This window comes from Pseudophryne corroboree, chromosome 5 (genome assembly GCF_028390025.1).
Source record: "Pseudophryne corroboree isolate aPseCor3 chromosome 5, aPseCor3.hap2, whole genome shotgun sequence".
Classification (NCBI taxonomy): Eukaryota; Metazoa; Chordata; class Amphibia; order Anura; family Myobatrachidae; genus Pseudophryne; species Pseudophryne corroboree.
Window position 1 is genome coordinate 404,782,627 of NC_086448.1, and position 20,446 is coordinate 404,803,072.

The window sequence follows — 20,446 nt, forward strand, 5'->3', positions numbered from 1 at the left end:
CAATGGTGAGTACCCGATGTAAGCAGGTGGAATCCTGAATATAGTTGAGGCAGCTATGAACAGCCGTGAGCGGTGATCAGCTGGTGCCCGCTGGCTTTGATGACAGTGGTAAGCCTTTAACGGTGAGCGTTGCGGGATGCCGCCGGCTGTGAACACCTGTCAGAAGCCTCAAGCGATGTTATCAGCGGGTAGTCACCGGCTGGAGTGCCCAGCGTGCAAACGTGTGCTGAGGCTGTGTGAAGCAGTAGGTCCGCTCTACGGACAAATTGAGCCAAACAGAGAACCAACGTGGAGTGCCAGTGTTTAGTAATTTAATTCCAACCAAACAGAGCCAACAAGTTATTTTTAAATATATTGTATATTATCTACATTGCTTCCATAGAGAGTAACTTATTGCTACAAAGTATATGTGTTTCATTTTGTTAATTTTAATAGACCAAATATAAAAGTGGTTACTTATATCTGAAGTTTTACTGAGTCAATTACTACACATGACAGACTGCACACTGTGGTTTTATAAAGTGTCTTTTGACGCAGAGTAATCCCTTTTCCTGTTTATTTGTTTTACCCACAGTGCCAGATACATAAATGCCCACACATTACCAGATACATAAATGCTTCCACAGTGCCGGATACATAAATGCCCCCAGTGTCAGATACATAAATGCCCCCACAGTGACAGATACATAAATGCCCCACACAGTGCCAGATACATAAATGCCCCACACAGTGCCAGATACATATATGCCCCACACAGTGCCAGATATGCCCCTAATGCCAGATACTCTTGTCCCTACAGTGCCAGATATGCCCCCAGTGCCAGATACACATGTCCCATGCCCCCCGGTGCCAGATACCCATGTCCCGTGCCCCCAATGCCAGATACACATGTTCCATGCCCCCAGTGCCAGACATGTCCCCAGTGCCACCAGATATCCTCCTCCCCCCCCCCCCCCCCCAAGCTGCTCACCATGAGTCTGCTCCTGTGGGTTGAGGCTGCTGCGCTGCCCGTGCTGCTTTGTAGCTGAGGGCAGGAGGATAGCGCAGCATGAGCCTCTCCTAGCCCTCAATCTCCCCGGCGGCCACTTCAACTAGGCGCCGGCCCGCAAGCCAATCAAAGCTCGCAGTCCGGCAGCCAATCTGCCTCAGCTGCCGGGCCACGAGCTCTGGTTGGCTCACGGGCCGGCGCCAGTTAGCGGGGGCGGGGGAGACAGACAGTGCAGTGCTGCAGGGACGGCTCCAGGCTCCAATATGGCGGCCAGAGCTAGCGGCGCCCATAAAGTGCGGCGCCCTGTTCGGCCACTCTATTCGAACATGCCTGGAGCCGGCCCTGTGTGGAGGGGAGCATTTGGTTCAAACAAGTTAGTTTAATGTGCCAGCTCCTAGCAGGAGCTAAAGGTTGGCAGTGTCCACCAGATCAGAGGACAGGGAAATTACCTTTTATTCTGTTCTGCAGCATAAAAAAAAATCTTGAGCAATAATTCAAGACCACTTGTTTGGTCAGTTTTACTAAAGTTTATATGGCAACTCAGAATTAATGGATAATGTGTGAAATCCATGATACTGTAGGTACAGTTATAATAGTGCGTCATTCCTCACTGTAGAAATTGTTGCTAATTATTAAAATTGTTGTTTTCCATGTCACAGACCATGCCAGTAAATTTCAGTGATTGTAGATTGAAAAAGAAAGAGTTAGTGAAAAATGTTCAGGTAAGAAGTAATAAATGTTTTATATACTAAAAATGTTAGAGCATTTCTTACGTTGAAAATGTCACTCATGCTCACCATCTCCTAAATTTTGTCTTGAAAACATGCTGCAATTTTCATGCTGTTAGTAAAGTGTTTAAAAAATATAAACTAAAATATTCCGGAATCAAAATTAAATCTACTCTAGTATTGCTATAGCCCGCACTTTAAGATTGTAGGGAGGTACATGCCACACATATATTGACAGGAAAGTAAGCCAAAACCTGTTAAGAAGTATGGGAATATAGTTCTTGTGTGAAACTTCTTTAATAAAATTGACACTTTAAAAATTGCCCTATGATGATGTACAAAAAAAATTTATTATTGCACTATAAAATATAACTTGTAATCTCATTTGTTAAAACCTTCCTTGTACTGTGAAATATCTAAATCAGAAAAGTAAAAAATTAAGAAATTGTGATAAAAACTCAAACTGTGTTGTGCATTCTACGATTCATTATCAGAAGTTATTTGGGGTAATTATCTCTCCCTTTATTAATATATTCATGTAATTGACCCAATAAATATATATTTTATTTTGTCACACACATAATTTTCGTTCAAGACCTGTCCGTATTCAGTGTAACCTGGGTGTCACTCATATCAAATGTTAACACTGTTCTGTTTTGTATATACAGTATATATATTTGGTTAATAAACCTAATATAGGATTAGTTGTGCCAAATTATTTTCTCTCCTCAATAAATTAGTCCCATAAATCCTACGGGAATGTTTCTTAATTCTCTATATAGAGGGAATCTTCTGTAAATATCATTGTGTGTATTGGTTCAATATCTCAACAGATATATTGAATGTCACCCGTGGAGTAGCAACTTTTTAAAGACCTAGGCCAGTATTTACTAAAAATCCGAGTTTGTCCGATTTGTGTTTTTTTTTCTAAGTCCCAATCCGGGAATTTACTAAGCACCAATCTCGGCAGTGTCTGGTCTATTCGTAATGGTTTGAATGACAGCCTTCCGAAATACAAATGAATAGACCATCGGTCAAACGCAGCTGTTATTTCATAGAATACGGCCATTCACTATTCATTCGTATTTGGGTGTTAGTTTCTGAGTGCTCAAGTGCGGGTCTGTTTTTTTTTTTTATTCGTTAAAAAAAGCAGCAAAAAAATAGACCTGCTTTTTCCAGTCGAGTTTGGATAACCATGCACGGATCAGTGAGATCTGTGCATGGTTATCTATGGGAAAGGGTCTGTTTAGTGTAAAATCAGAAAAAAAATTGCGTGTGGTCCCCCCTCCTAAGCATAACCAGCCTCGGGCTCTTTGAGCCGGTCCTGGTTGAAAAAATATGGGGGGGGGGGGATGACAGGGGTTCCCCCATATTTAATCAACCAGCCCCGGTCCCTGCGCCTTGTCCTGGTTCCATAAAAATGGGGGACAAATAGCGTAGGGGTCCCCCGTATTTCTGAAACCAGCACCGGGCTCCACTAGCTGGGGAGATAATGCCACATCCGGGGGACACTTTGATATCGGTCCCTGCGGCCGTGCCATTAAAACCCCAACTAGTCACCCCTGGTCGGGGTACACTGGAGGAGTGGGGTACACCGAAGGGCCAGGGGTGAAGGGGTACACCGAAGGGCCAGGGGTGAAGCCCGGGTGAAGCCCGTGGCTGTCGTCCCCCGTCCCCCCCCCATTCAAGGGCGGCGGATGGGGGGCTGATAGCCAAGTGTGAAAGTGTGAATATTGTTTTTAGTAGCAGTACTACAAGTCCCAGCAAGCCTCCCCCGCAAGCTGGTACTTGGAGAACCACAAGTACCAGCATGCGATGGAAAACGGGGCCCGCTGGTACCTTTAGTACTACTACTAAAAAAATACCCCAATAAAAACAGGACACACACATCGTGACAGTACAACTTTATTACATACATGCACACCAACATACACACATACTTACCTATGTTCCCACGAGGCTCAGTCCTCTTCTCCATGTAGAATCCTCGGAGTGCCTGTGAAAAAAATTATACTCCCATAATCCAGTGAAGAATCCGGCCTTTGAAAAATCCACGTACTTGGCAATAAAATTAAACGCAAACCCGACCACGCACTGAAAGGGGTCCCATGTTTACACATGGGACCCCTTTCCCCGACTGCCAGGACCCCCCCTGACTCCTGTCAAAGAGGGTCCTTCAGCCAATCAGGGAGCGCCACGTCGTGGCACCCTCCTGATTGGCTGTGTGCTCCTGTAGTGTCTGTCAGGCAGCACACGGCAGTGATACAATGTAGCGCCTATGCGCTCCATTGTAGCCAATGGTGGGAACTTTACGGTCAGCGGTTGACCGAAAGTAACCTCACCGCTGACCGCAAAGTTCCCACCATGGGCTACAATGGAGCGCATATGCGCTACATTGTATCACTGCCGTGTGCTGCCTGACAGACACTACAGGAGCACACAGCCAATCAGGAGGGTGCCACGAAGTGGCGCTCCCTGATTGGCTGAACGGACCCTCTTTGACAGGAGTCAGGGGGGGGGGGTCCTGGCAGTCGGGGAAAGGGGTCCCATGTGTAAACATGGGACCCCTTTCAGTGCGTGGTCGGGTTTGCGTTTTATTTTTTTGCCAAGTACGTGGATTTTTCAAAGGCCGGATTCTTCACTGGATTATGTGAGTATAATTTTTTTCACAGGCACCCCGAGGATTCTACATGGAGAAGAGGACCGAGCCTCGTGGGAACATAGGTAAGTATGTGTGTATGTTGGTGTGCATGTATGTAATAAAGTTGTACTGTCACGGTGTGTGTGTCCTGTTTTTATTGGGGTATTTTTTTAGTAGTAGTACTACAGGTACCAGCGGGCCCGGTTTTCCACCGCATGCTGGTACTTGTGGTTCTTCAAGTACCAGCTTGCGGGGGAGGCTTGCTGGGACTTGTAGTACTGCTACTAAAAACAATATTCACACTTGGCTATCAGCCCCCCATCCGCCGCCCTTGGATGGGGGGGACAGCCTTGGGCTTCACCCCTGGCCCTTGGGTGGCTGGAGGGGGGACCCCTTGATTGAAGGGGTCCCCACTCCTCCAGGGTAACCCGGCCAGGGGTGACTAGTTGGGGTTTTAATGGCACGGCCGCAGGGACCGATATCAAAGTGTCCCCCGGCTGTGGCATTATCTCCCCAGCTAGTGGAGCCCGGTGCTGGTTTCAGAAATACGGGGGACCCCTACGCTATTTGTCCCCCGTATTTTTGGAACCAGGACCAGGCGCAGAGACCGGTGCTGGTTGATTAAATATGGGGGAACCCCTGTCCATTTTCCCCCCATATTTTTTCAACCAGGACCGGCTCAAAGAGCCCGAGGCTGGTTATGCTTAGGAGGGGGGACCCCACGCAATTTTTTTCAGAATTTTAAAGACTTTAACTTTTTAAGGTACACAATGAGGCCCTGCCCGGATCTCACAGATCCGGCCGGGTTTCCTTGTGTTTTTTTCAGGCAGTGTTTTACTCATCACTCCCGTAAAACACTGCCTGATATTACGAATCACATCGACATCGGAAAAAACGATTGTGCAAAACTCGGCAGCTTAGTGAATGACCGTTTCAGGATTCAAAAATTTGCAGTAAAATGCACCCGATTCCATTCGAGTTCAAACACCCTTCAAATCGGACAAAACACGAATATTAGTAAATAAACCCCCTAGAGAGAGTGTACACCTGTACTCCTAATAGTGGGTTCATGTATTCTCAGTAACTTTTTGTTCCCAAATGTACCAGGAAGTATGGACACTGTTCGGCAATAATATGCTTCCCTTCTTATATGACTGTAATGTGCATTAACTAATCTGGTATTCTACTCTTTCAGGTTGGTACTATATTCACACTTGAGCAACTAGTATCAGGACTATAATAACATCCTAAAGTTACTTTCACATACAGTCCTACGAATTGTAAATTGTTCCAGCTAGTTGGCAGTATCACTGCACTAATACACAAGCATGTTTTATGATGTCAGTAGAACAGGTGGCATAAAACAGGTTAGGCCCCCAATTTGAAATAAAACATGCTTATTGGTGCTATTCCCGCACTTGTGCATAAGCAAACAATGTGGCATTAAACAATATGAGTGGGATAATGTGGATTTTCGGTACTGTTCTTATAATCTTTTTTTGTATAATATGTTTTTATTGAAAAAAAATAAAATCAAACATTCTGTAAAAATAAATACTTGACGCAGCGAGTAACAATGACCAGTTATAATAGATATGATAAATCATTTAAAATACACAAGTTCCAGGCCACAGGCAAATTTAACAAATGCAATTGCACTTATTCCTGCCAAGATCGGGATTTATTCCAAGTAAGGTCAATAATAAAATGAGGAAGGGTGAAAGGTGTTAAAAAGAGAGAAAGATTAACACAGATTCGGGGAAGCACATTATAATGAAAGTACAGTAGCTTAAACTGCTTAAAATATATTATCATTTCAATCTTTTTATCATAGAGATATAGTCTTTTTAGACCTTCGAGGCTTTGTATTCAAGGAAACCAGATGGCTATGAACTCGGATATTTTATCACTTGAAGATAAGATGGTCATATAATAGTCAATTCTGGCGAATCACATTTTTTGAGAGGGAGGGAGAGGGGATCTCCGCAAAGTAGGTATTATTGCTCATGCAGCATTACTTGACTGGCGTAATAAAGATGTTTTATAGTTTGACAGTTTGATGGGAGAATAGTTTAATAACCAAAATGCCGGATTATTGGTAACAGAGATTTTAAGTATGTTTTGAGAGACTGCTATTACCTGATTTCAATTATGTTTTTAATAAGTCGGCAATCCCAACAAATATGTAATAAAGTCCCAACTGCGATTTGACATCTCCAGCACTTATCTGAGACCGTGGGATAAATAACATGTAAAAGGGAGGGGTGTCTATACCACCTCATCAAGAATTTATGCTTCGTTTATCACACTTGCACACATACAGAACTTCTATGAGCTTTAAAAAATAAATTCTCCCAGTCTTTAGCTGAAAAATATAAACCTAAGTCTTTTTTTCGATGTTTGAGCAAAAGAAGGGGGAGTCATAGAGCTAGTATTTTGTAAAATTTTATATAAAGTTGATATTGTATGCCTAGGATCACAAGGGCCCAAACAAAGCCTTTCAAAAGGCATTAGTTTTCAAGATGCTCGTGAAAGTCTACTGCCTGGAGTTAAAAAGTGTCTTACTTGCAAGTATTTTCAGAAATCATTCTGCGTGATTGTTTTACACCTATCAATGTCACCAGTTGACCTTCAATTGCCCATCTGGAAAAATGGCAACAAGGTTGCCCCGCTGGCACGAAGTGCATTAGCCAGTAGACGAATGGCTACCCCCATTGATGATAATATTACTGCACTTACAAATGGAAAGTTGGACGCTGTCAGTGAGGGTTTTATTTAGTTGTGCCCGTGCCTTGGCCAGCTCCACATACATATCCCCAGTTATTGTTAGCTTATTTGAGGTTTCTAAGGAATTAATCTTTTGTAACAATTTGGCTATATATGTTGATCTTTGTTTTTTTGTTTTTTTATATAAGAGCCAAGTTGTATTAGTTTACCCCAAAGGGTGCACTTTTGTACCTCCCAAAGAGTTATTTTACAGACCTCAGCAGTATCATTAGTTTTAAAATATTTGGATAATGCTTTGTCAATCCCCCCCTTACAATAATTATCGCATGGATGGTCACATGACCTCCACCATCTTCCCGCCCCCTCACTATCCTGACGATCTGCATGCCGACCAACAGGGACTATTTCCACTAGTGGGTGTCCACGACACTCATAGAGTGGGAATAGAACCCCGTAGCTACTGCACTCGTCACCTCCCCCCCCCCCCCCATCGGGATCCCCCTGTCGGTCATCTATACCACACCCTAATCAACTTGCAATAAGGACTCAGGCAAATCCGACAGTCACAGTCACTGGTGCACGGTCAGACCACGTTATCGGGCCAATTGAGGCATCTACAAGCAAATGAAGATGTATGTGGCTTACAAACAGGTAGTCTAGTCACGTGTAAACTTGATGTAGATTGGAAAAGTATGAATAGTCACGGTCTGTTGGATGAAGGACCCTCCAGGAGTCGGCCAGCTTGAGTTCATGGAAAATCCTTTTAACCTGACGGTATTTTGACTTAGAAAATCTAGGGGCATTGGCCAAAGAATCAATAGATAGTCCAATTTAAATCCCCTCCCAATATCACAATACCTGCAAGAAGAGAGTCTAGCCATAGGAGATGGGAATGGAAGAAAGATGTATGTTCTTGATTAGGTGCATAAATCACAATAAAAGTAAAGACTTGCGTAAATATTCTGCAGTTGATAAGAAGTAATCTACCTGGAACAAGAAAAAACAATCTGGAACAGCGCTTAGCATTTAATAAAAACTTTTTTTTATTTTATTGTCTATAAAATTAAATAAAAAATAAAAGATAATAAATAAAAAATAATAATATATATATGAAATTGCGGGAATTATGCAATTATACAGTTACCGGCCGGATTTCTTATAATATACATTCAATCCATAAAACAATTAATATGTATATAATACACAACTGTTGCACACAGCGAGAAATTTTAAAATAATTATATATTTAGGCACAACAGAATAAACTCCACTAATAGGAATGACTTTTTATGTTGACAGATATAACTTAGCAGGCGTCCCTGCGCTGTATAGTGCCACTTGTATTATCCGTTTAATTTGTTTGGACAAAACTTGTATAATTTATCCTTCCTTTAAGAAGCAAAAATGAAGCAACAGTCTCTGTGTGGAATATACGGCAATTCTGATGTAAAACTGTCCATGTATCAGCACAGCGGCATGATAAGAAAACTGTTATATGAACGTGGTAATTTGAGACTCCCTTTAACACCAGATAACGCACCAACCTCTATATAATGATGTTGTATAACTCAGATGAAGGAGAGTCCTCCTTATTCCCCCTTAGCACTGGGGTCCGGAAAACCGGGTACTGAGATATGCGGTGTTTAAGAGGCAGTCAGCGTCTCCTGGAGTGAATGAATAAGCCGGCCGGCTGTAGCTCACTTGTGATGACAAGTGAGCTACAGCCGGCCGGCTTATTCATTCACTCCAGGAGACGCTGACTGCCTCTTAAACACCGCATATCTCAGTACCCGGTTTTCCGGACCCCAGTGCTAAGGGGGAATAAGGAGGACTCTCCTTCATCTGAGTTATACAACATCATTATATAGAGGTTGGTGCGTTATCTGGTGTTAAAGGGAGTCTCAAATTACCACGTTCATATAACAGTTTTCTTATCATGCCGCTGTGCTGATACATGGACAGTTTTACATCAGAATTGCCGTATATTCCACACAGAGACTGTTGCTTCATTTTTGCTTCTTAAAGGAAGGATAAATTATACAAGTTTTGTCCAAACAAATTAAACGGATAATACAAGTGGCACTATACAGCGCAGGGACGCCTGCTAAGTTATATCTGTCAACATAAAAAGTCATTCCTATTAGTGGAGTTTATTCTGTTGTGCCTAAATATATAATTATTTTAAAATTTCTCGCTGTGTGCAACAGTTGTGTATTATATACATATTAATTGTTTTATGGATTGAATGTATATTATAAGAAATCCGGCCGGTAACTGTATAATTGCATAATTCCCGCAATTTCATATATATATTATTATTTTTTATTTATTATCTTTTATTTTTTATTTAATTTTATAGACAATAAAATAAAAAAAAGTTTTTATTAAATGCTAAGCGCTGTTCCAGATTGTTTTTTCTTGTTTTAAATTAATTGGAGGCTTACAAACCAGGCCCCAGGAATGTGCAGCTAGCGTTTAATTCAAATATCAGCGCCCAATTCTGTTTTTGTCTTCTACCTGGAACAAGTTTATGTATAAATATATCAGAACCATGTCGTTTTTTGAAAAACACTAATCACCACACTATCACCATTTCTGTCCGGATTATTACAGTAGTATGCTATGGAAAATCGGTGGTTGGTAAGTGTCGGACTATATGCATAAATTTTAAAGTGAGTCTCTTGAACAAAGAGTCACAAAGCATAATTAGTTTCCTGGATGGCCGTGAAGAAAAAGGACAGAAGAAAAGCAGACAAGAAAAAGAAGAAAATTAGGGGGAGATAGAATTTACGAGAAGAAAACAATAACAACAAAACATAACCTGCTCTGGAGCAACTGGTGTCTCAAGACTCCAGAAGCCCAAAAGGTACATTTTTCCAGGTGCGGGTGTGGGGCAAGGGAGTCACTACTTAGTGCTCATTATAAAATAGTAAGACGATAACAGCATATACTGTGCTATAAACATATCAATTAACATAACATCTAGTCATGACTTGACTTTTAAGTAATTATTCAAAATCCAAACTAACTGGGGTTTCAGACATTATATCAATAACACAATCAATATTAGTCTCAGCTACTGCTGAGACATCAAGGTTCCATTCTGTCAGGAAAAAGAAGGGTAGCAGTAATCAATATGGAGAAATCAACTAGTCCCTCAAGTGATGTCTTCATTCTGACAGACCAAAGAGGCATTAGATCTCTTCATAGGGCCATGAACCTCTTGCCATGAGGAATTCTTCCCAGCTCATTGTGGAAGTTGTAATTCGGGCATAGCAAATCCCCAGTTAGGTATCTCACTCTTTGGTAGTCCACAACAAAACAAAACTAGAACAGAGGGAGAGGTGTATATTTTCCCAGATGATGAAAATTTAAAATTAAAAAGGACTTTCCGGTGCTGGAGAGTGTGCCGTGACATGTCCTGGTAGATATAGATTACCTTGCCATTGAAATTGATTCCATCTAGCTGTCAGACCTTGTGCATAATGTTGTCTTTCTGGGAGAAATAGTGCTGATGACAGATGACATCACGTGGGCGATTAGCTGGGAGCCCTCTCAGTTTGAGAGCGCGATGAGCTCTGTCAAAAGTTATAGTTTTGTTAGGGTCATTTCCCAGGACTTTGTTAAAGATTTTTCTGAGGGCATCCACCAAACCTGCTTGAGAGACATCTTCTGGCAATCCCCTAATTCGGATATTGGGCCTAATTCAGAGTTGATCGCAGCAGCAAATTTGTTAGCAGTTGGGCAAAACCATGTGCACTGCAGGGGGGCAGATATAACTTGTGCAGAGAGAGTTAGATTTGGGTGGGGTGTGTTCAAACTGAAATCTAAATTGCAGTGTAAAAATAAAGCAGCCAGTATTTACCCTGCACAGAAACAAAATAACCCACGCAAATCTAACGCGCTCTGCACATGTTATATCTGCCTCCCCTGCCGTGCACATGGTTTTGCCCAACTGCTAACGAAATTCCTGCTACGATCAACTTGGAATTACCCCCATTGTTCCTCCTTCCCCTAATGTCAAGATCATTAAACTGCAATTGAAGTGATCGAATCTCTGCATATTGAGCCAAAATAATGTCCTTCAATGAACCCATGAACATGTTGGTGGAATTTAGGTGTTCCTCTAAGGTAGACGTAAGATCGAAGAGTTGTGAGATGTCTTGCCCAATAGTTGCCAGTTCTTGTTGGATCGTGTCTTGAAGATCTTGCATAGATTGGAGAGTTTTCATAAAAGATAAAATGTTCCTAATGTCTTTATCCCTCTGAGTAGATGAAGGAGTTAACTCTGTAATAGGAGAAGACATCAGAGTAATAGAAGGGAATGAGAAATGACTTGAAGCAGAGAGCTCCTTCGTGGGTCTGGCTGGAGTAGGTTGCAAGAATGGTCTCAAATCCATCTGGGACATGGTCTCCTTTAAAAGAGGGGTGTTAACTTTCTGAGAAGACTACTTGTTCCTAACCATAATTTAGACAGAAAAAATCAACAGAAGAGAAATAAAAACACAATTTCCTTTTCTTTTTTCTTATGGGTAAGAGAAGTGACCAACAAGGTTTGTTTTTGATTCATAAGAGAGGCCCTTAAAGCAGTGACTCCCAGTGGGCTGGCTTTAGCACATCATTAGAAATCTTTAAGTGACATGATTATATGTATCCACCCAGTCACCCTATTATCTGTTGTTGGAGCTTAAATATGGAGACGGGGATAACATGCAGGAGGTCACTTCTCAGAATTATCCCACAATGATAATGAGGTATATTCCCAGCATATATACGTGATTGAGGGCAGTCAGAAAAAGCCAATTCAGTTAATTTGAAGTACACCATAAGGGGCACAAAGGGGAGCTCCAACATAGGAAATAATTCTACACTGAGATTAAAGTACTTGAGGAGGAGTCCATTTTGTGGGGGTGTATGATGCGCCTCATCACCTCACATCTGATACAGCCCATCAGGAGGTATATCTAATTGAGTTCCCGGCTTGGTGATGGCGGGTAGGCTGCAACCCACAGGGATGGTAAAATGTACCCCAGCTCCGCAGCACATACCTACCGGTCCAGGGCAGGTTTACACTGATGGTGTAGCTGAGGTGATACCTCAAGCCAGGCTGGCTATGGAGTTGAAGCTGTTTTTGTAGGGTATTTCCCTCATGCGGCTGCCTTGCTTGCCAGCCAAGCCACGCCCCGTCCTTATAATCTTACAATCAAGTCTATAATTCCATCATACACAGTGTAAATATTGCACCTTCACCTATATAAATATTTCCTAGGTCAGTGTTTATTAAATCAACACATGGTTCTGACGCGCTGCTTTCAAGTATAATTTACTAATATGAGATCCTTTGTAGTCCCAGAGGTTGCAATATTACACCTGCTTGTTGGCGATATCACGCACTGACAGTAAGCTCACATGGAGGCAGTAAGATGTTCTAATGTTATTGTAGGGAATGAGGGCTGTAGTTTAGTTGTGAAGTGTAGCATATAGGGTATGTAGTGCAGTGTATAGGGGGTTATAGTATAGCAATGTAATGTAGTGCAGTGTAAAGGGTAGGTAGAGTAGTGATGTAGTGCAGCATATAGAATGAACTAGTGTAGTGATGTAGCGCATCTTGGCGTATAGGGGGATGTTTAGTGATGTAGTTCAGCATATAGAGAAATGTAGTGTAATGATGTAGTGCAATGTATGGGACACACAGGGAGCATGTTGTGGAAGACGCTGTTGGGGGGCCATGTGTCAGAAGTTAAACACATCTGGGGCACACAGGACATGTGGGGAACATACTGCTGGGGGCCATATGACAGATGCTTAGGGCATTTGGGGCACACGGTCCAATAGTATTCACTTATTTCTAAATATACGATCATTTTAGTGTGATAATAAGGGGCGCCAAATTGCTGCCTTTCCCCAGGTGACAAAAATCCTAGTTTCGGCCTGGTGTGTGTCAGACCACTGTGCATATATATGTTTGTCACACTACTGTGCGTATATGTGTGTGTCAGGCCACTGTGTGTGTATGTGTGTCATGCTACTCTGCATATATGTGTGTGCGTCAGGCGCTGTGCATTTCGTGTCTGTCCACTGCGTACCAGTGGTGACATTCGATATAAGGGAGGTCAGAGCTTCCCCAGCGGCTACTCCCCCAGCCCAGGGCGCCATTCCACAGTGGTCTTCCGATCCTCTGCTACTCTTCCCTCATCCTCCTCCACAGAGAGTCACTGGGCCATTATCTGAGCTCTGCATGTCTCCAGGAGCGGTGGGGTAGACTCTGCCTGTATATCTCGACCACATAGCAGGTTATACAAAGCGCTGCATAATACCAAGCCTCTTCTACAGAGCAGGGTTGTTACCAGTGCCCACTGCAGTTAAATTGTTTATTCTGCATTGTATGTGACTTATGCTATTACTGGTGCATGTTTTCTATCTCTCTCGGGTGGTAATTCAGACCTGATCACTAGGGTGCGTTTTTTGCATCCTGCGATCAGATAGTCGTCGCCTACAGAGGGAGGGGGAATTTGCTGTGGTAGTCTGCATTTGGGTGTGTAGCAAAGCTGCAAACTTAGTTTGTGCAGTCTCTGTGCAGCCCAGGACTTACTCTTCCATTGCAACGATTGGGGCTGGAGCTGACGTCAGAAACCCTCCCTCCAAATGCCTGCTCCCTCCTGCGTTTTTCCGGACACTCCTTGAAAACGGTCAGTTGCCACCCACAAACACCCTCTTCCTGTCAATCTCCTTGCGATCGCCGGTGTGTTCAGATTTTTTGCACCATCCCTCATTGCTGCGGCCTGTCACGCCTGCGCATTGCAGTGCATATGCATGCACAGTGCGAAAACACACAGCAGCGATCAGGTCAGAATTAGCCCCTCTGTTTCGTATTGCTTTTCCTTTCCCTCTAAATAACCCTTGAAACCTGGTGTGTTTGGGGTTATATTTGCCACACTGTACTGTATATTGGCGGTAATTCCAAGTTGATCGCAGCAGGAATTTTGTTAGCAGTTGGGCAAAACCATGTGCACTGCAGGGGAGGCAGATTTAACATGTGCAGAGAGAGTCAGATTTGGGTGTGGTGTGTTCAATCTGCAATCTAAATTGCAGTGTAAAAATAAAGCAGCCAGTATTTACCCTGCACAAAAATAAAATAACCCACCCAAATCTAACTCTTTCTGCACGTTATATCTGCCTCCCCTGCAGTGCACATGGTTTTGCCCAACTGCTAACAGAATTCCTGCTGCGGTCAATTTGGAATTACCCCCATTGTTATTTGTATGTGTACTCAGTAATTCTGCTATATCTCACAAAGCTAAGACCAAGCAGTCAGGGTCTTCTACAATTGTAGCATGTAAAACTAGTAACACAGAGTTTTTACCTCAGGAAGATTCACAGGATGGAACCTGTTTGGTGCCTCCCAGCTCCTCAACCCCTCCAGCACTTGTACAAGAACCCACATGGGCGTCTTTTAACACATTGCTGATTAAGATTGCTGACCATATTGCTACCACACCTGTCGCTTCCCTTATGGCTGTACCACATCCACTGCAGCCCTCAATGGATCCCTCTGGAATTTCCACATTTATTACAGCCTGTTTATCAGGCAGCTGGAGCTCCACCCATCCATACCACATGGTTAGACTCATTCTCTAGCTCAATACAGAGCTTGGCTGCTTCCTCAGCTGCTTTTCAAAACATGATGCAGGGTCAAGGTACATTGCCTACACCCTCTGCTTCTAAATGGCTTGGGCCTTCCTCACCGTGTACCCCCCTCTCTGATTTATATGAATCATTAGTTACTGACAAGCAAGCTGAGGTTTCACACGCTGAATCCCTCTCGGGATGAGGAGACCCCACCTGTTTCATGTGTCTGCATTAACTAGGGCTGAACACATTTAATTAATCGTTCAATACTCCTTATCCCTACGGCATCTTCTCTTAGGGATCTGCCGGATAAGCAATTGGTTATATGTCTCAAGTAACTACTCTCTCACATGAGCAATGGCTAGACCAGCTACTGCTACAGCCTGGGTGGCTAAGGCATAGAGACTTGGGCAGACAACCTTAAAAGTTTCATCTCTGATCACACTAAGGACCAGGTGTCTCTACTCAATAATATCAGAGACTCAGCCAGTCACATTAAAAAGGCAGCTCTGGACACAGTCCTATTGTCCTCTAGGCTTCCACTGTTTCCATTGCAGCTCAACGCATTGTGTGGCTCTGATCTTGGAAAGCAGATTCTGATGCAAATAAGGCCCTGGAAGCCTTGCTATACATGGGCAACCTCATGTCAGAACTTGACAAAGTTGATGAGAAATTGGCTACCTCTGAGACAGACTGTCTGCCTTCAGCATCGTCAGCATGACATAGGACTTTGTCCTTTCGGTTCTTTCATCAGCAAGGCCAAAGGTCAGACATTCACATGAGTGTCTCGCACTGTCAAAACCTTCAATCCAAAAACATCCAACTACCAAGCAGGAGCACAAACCCTCTGCCTGATGGAGCTGGCCTCCTCCTGGGGGACCCCAGGGTGGGTAGGCTGACTTTTTCAATTTGTCTCTTTCTTTCCTGAAGCATCCCCCCAGACAATATTTTCCTACTACTACATCACCGGACCCCAGCAAAGCACAATCACAGTCTGGTGTCATATTATCCCTCCTACATTCGGGGGTTATCATCCCTGTTCCACAGTCTCAGCAGAGTCAGGGTTTCTATTCTACCCTCTTTTTTTGGTTCAGAAACCAAATGGATCATTCCATCCAATTCTGAACAAGTATCTTACGGTCCCCAGGTTCCATGTGGAAACTCTATGGTCCATTGTCTTGGCTTTGCGACCTTGAGACTATATGTCTCCCTTGATGTTCAAGATGCGTACCTCCATGTACCTAAATCACCCTGTCATCAATTATTGCTTTGCTGTTCTACAACAGTATGTCCAATTTCAGTCACTTCCCTTCAGACTTTCTACAGCCCTCAGGGTGTTCACCAAACTCATGGTGGTATTGGTGGCCACTCTTCGGAAATGGGTATTTCGGATGTTGCCTTACCTGGATAATCTGCTTCTTCTGGCACAGTTTTCAACGTTGCTGGTGGCCCATATCTTCGCTCATCCCAACTTAGAGGAGGCAGCACCTAGGAGCACTGCGTGAGTATAATGCATATTCTTCCCTCAGGACAAGATTGCTACATTGCAGTTGGGCATACGCAAACTGCTGCACAGTCCAAGGGTCTCAATTCATTCAGCAATGCAGACCCTAGGTTGCATGGTCTCAGTGTTCGACATGGTGGAATATGCCCAGTTTCACTACAGGCCTCTTCAGCACCTGATACTCGCCAAATGAACAGGGTTCCCATCTCAAATCAGCTGCCAGTCCTTGATTCTGCACCAATCTCTTTGGGTATCTTTGTTATGGAGGTTATACACAGCCAATTTAAACAAGGGCTGACTGTTCTGGATCCCACACTCCTCATCACGGATGCTAGTCTCAGGGAATGGTGGGCTGTCACAGGCAGTCACTCCTTTCAGGGTTGCTGGTCTCTGATGGAAAGGGATCTCTCGATCAATGTTCTGGAACTTCGAGGTGTCTACTGAACACTTCTGTTGGCTCAGGTCCTGCTCCCAGGCTGTCCATACAAATCCAGTCAGACAATGCCATGGCAGTGGCATATATAAATTGACAGGGTAGCACTCAGTGTGGTAGAGATACAGGAGGTAACAAGGTTTCTCACCTGGTCAGAACGCCAACTCCCAGCCATAGCCACAATCTTCATTCCAGGAATCCTCAACTGAAAAGTAGACTTCCTCAGTCGACAGGACATTCACACTGGGGAATGTTCTCTCCACCCAAAGGTTTTTCAGATATCGGTGCACAAATGGGGACTTCCAGACGTCGATCTCATGGCCTCCAGACACAAACAGAAGGTTCTAGTGTACGAGTCCAGGACACCTTCCACCTGGCCTATGTCAAAGTCGAAAAATATTGTAATGCCTACCCCACGTACTAACCCCATGTACATGCCCGCTGCGCGAGCACTCAGTCTGCTGTGCGTGCACATATCCGCAATTTGCGTAAAGGAGCTTTCCACGGCCTTGCGCCTTAGCGCGTGGTATGCGCATTTACGGTAGAGTTTGTGAACGCATAGAGGGTTATTAGAACATTACATATTTAACCCAAATAGTGTACATTTTAGATATAGCTCCCCTAGACCACGTCAGCGAGTATTAATAGTTTAAACAGTTCCTGGACTAAGAGATCCGCCTTTGCATGATAGGAAGGGTCAGATAAAGGTTGGAAGGTGATGTCTAGTATACAGCTGTAGGGTATTTTGAGGGTAACATTCCAGTGTTGGTTAGAGAAAGATCGCATGTTCCTGCGTATAGTTATGTGCAAAAGCAGAATATAGATATTAACTGTATTTACTGTATATTATGTATGCGGCGGGAACCCAGAGGATACCACCCACAAGAGCAGTTGGGGAAAGACATTGCCCATCTATTCAAATCCACCTATGACCTCTTCTGTAATGTAAAGACACATCCCTGTGTCCAATGGACAATGAGATTACAGTGACCATTGTATTGTGTATGCATGTTGTGTATAAAAAGCCCATTGTTGCCTGGCCGGTCAGAAGACTCTGAACGCTTTCTATCTGACTAGCGGAGGACCGGCCGGGTTGCGCTTGCGAACATTCTCACGTATGTACATTCTCTGTAGCCATTATTCTGTTTAGATTTATTTTGTTAGCCTGTAGTGTATGATTTGTACTGTTTACCTTTTGGAATTAATCCACGGTGGCCTTAGAACCCTGTGGTTTCAACTACAAATCAGTGTTGTGTCTTCACTTTCCTGCAAGGGTCTTAGAGTGTATTTATCTGTATAAGGTGTATAGGCATTGATAAGGTGTACGCACTGCGGGTACTTTATACCGTCAGCGCTACTTAAGGTTTAAGCGGTATAACATCGTTGCAGTACTTTGCTGCTAAGGGTTTAAAGTATAATCATATCATTGCATTGTATCATTAACAAGGTTTAAAGGTTATCAATTGTGTGTGTGCACGCTGTGTGTACTCTGTACACTCAGCGCGACGTGTGTACGCCAAGTACGTATTACGTGCGGGACACTGTACGCAAATAGCGTACAAAGTGCATAGCACGTGTATCCAGCCTAGCGGCCATAGCGGCTCCACGGTAATAGTGTATCTAGAGGTATAGCTTTTCAGTCTAAGATAATATCGACATTATCACCTATCTCTTCCCTCCAGTGTCTCTCCTTCCCAGAGTACTGCGAAAAATCCAAAGAAGACAGTGGTACGATCACACTGTTGGCTCCAGCATGGCCCAGATTCCATTGGTTCATGGATCTAATAGATCTCTCTATCGACGAGCCCTTCGTTTGCCTCTTAGTCCAGACCTACTCTCCCAAGAGCCCTACCCTCATCTGGACCAACCTTATCTGTTTTTGGCAGTGTGGCTATTGAAACTTACTTCTTAAGGGACAAAGATTTCTCCAGTGTAGTGATTCAGACTATGCTTCAGGCTCGGAAACCAGCCTCAGCCCGCATTTATCACCGGATTTGGCACTCCTATTTCCAGTGGTGTTCTTGTCGTAACTATGACCCTAAGGTTTTCCGGATCCCTATGTTGTTAGCCTTCTTACAGGCAGGCCTGGCCATGAGTCTTTGCTTGGCTTTTGTCTAGGTCCAGATCTGAGTTTTGTCCGTCTGGTTCCAGAAGAGACTGGCACCTTTACTTGATGTGTGTACTTCATTCAGGGGATCCTCTGGATACAGCCTCCCTTCATCCCCCCGATACTGCCTTGGAACCTATCATTGGTTCTTTGGGCCTTACAACACAGTCTTTTTGACCCTCTTGAACAGGTTGATCTCAAGTGGCTCACCGCTAAGACTGTTTTTCTACTAACTATTGCTTCGGCCCGCAGAGTCTCTGACTTGGGAGCTTTCTCCTGCCGCTCCCACCAGGACCGGGTGGTCCTTCGGACTTAGCATGGATACCTACCTAAGGTAGTGTCTAAATTTCATATCAATGAACCAATTGTAGTACTGGCCTTCTGGGAACCTGATCTCTCACCTGAGGAAGCCTCATTGGATGTGGTTCATGCTCTTAAGATCTATGTGGACTAAACTAGTGCTGTTATAAAACAGATTATCGATCCTCTATAGATTCCATAACTGGTGCTGGCCTGCCAATAAACAGACACTGGCATGTTTGCTTTGAATGATCATCTCACAGGCATACTCACAGGCTGATATTCCTTTTCCAATTATAGTGACGACCCTTTCAACTCACTCTGTCGGTCGTTCATGGGCAGCACACAGTGGTGCATTTGCTGAACAGTTATGCAAGGCTATGTCATGGGTTTTCTGCCCATGCGTTTCTTAGGTTCTATGCCTTTGATATGTTTGGCTCTCAGGATGCAACCTTTGGCCATAAAGTCCCCCTTTCAGCTTAGGAGCATTCCCTCCTATAACAACTGCTTTGGGACATCCAAAGGTTAACCCTGTGAAGACCATGGGCCGTGAAGAAGAAGAAAGAGTTGAGGTAAAATTTGCCCATCCAAACACACTCCATGTTTCAATGGGTGGCCTTACGGTCACCAGTTTCCTTCTCTTCTCTATGAGAGTGTGATTCTCTGTGTGTTCCATACTTTCTTCTCTCCTTCTCCTGCTTTGTGCTTGTTAACTAAAACTGATATGCCTGAGCATGGGGGCCGGGTATGAAGGCAGGGGAGCCCACTGCATCCTAGGATCCTCACAAAGCTTTATTGTTCGGTGCCAGTCCTGGTCTCCACCAGATCGTACCCCAATGTTAACTCTCTGGATCCCATGGACCTTGAAGAAAATGAGTTAACAAAGGTAAGTTTTACCATAACTCTTACCACATCTTTTTTGGTTATATACATACCAATTGGTAATGTGATGTATAACAACTTCACACTTTTTATATATGCAGAGTTCATTAAAACCTTCAGACATTAAATTGAGCAACGCACACATAAAACATTTCAGTGTATAGATAGAACATCTTTTTCTGATTTACCAACTATAATTTTTGTACAAATAACTAAATTTAGGATCAATGCATAATTATTTCATACATAGTTTTTAGCCTAATTTCACCACAAAAAAGGCTTACAATGGTAGTATAATGTTTTTGAGCTTCATTATATTAATATCATAGGTTAGACAAAATGTAACAGAATTTATCATGTGTCTAAATGTCTTTTTTCATCCTTAATTTACATTACATCAAAATTTTAGGCATACAGTATCGTGAACAAATTATATTTTTAAAAAAAATAACAGAAAAATACTTAAAAAATTAATGGAAATACTGATGGTAATCAGGTGTGGCCTTT

The 20,446-nt window shown here is 43.3% G+C and overlaps 1 protein-coding gene across 6 annotated transcripts in view; it reads left to right on the forward strand.

Moving 5' to 3' along the window:
- Positions 1–20,446, forward strand: part of BAG1 (BAG cochaperone 1) — a 253,268-nt gene that overhangs the window by 191,066 nt on the left and 41,756 nt on the right. For 5 of the 6 annotated variants that reach the window (XM_063922747.1, XM_063922748.1, XM_063922751.1 and 2 more), the window contains one exon: positions 1,648–1,710. The exons of the other annotated variant lie outside the window; for it this stretch is intronic. In XM_063922747.1, the coding sequence (XP_063778817.1) occupies positions 1,648–1,710 (63 nt within the window). The remainder of the gene's footprint in view (positions 1–1,647; positions 1,711–20,446) is intronic. 6 annotated transcript variants of the gene reach the window in all.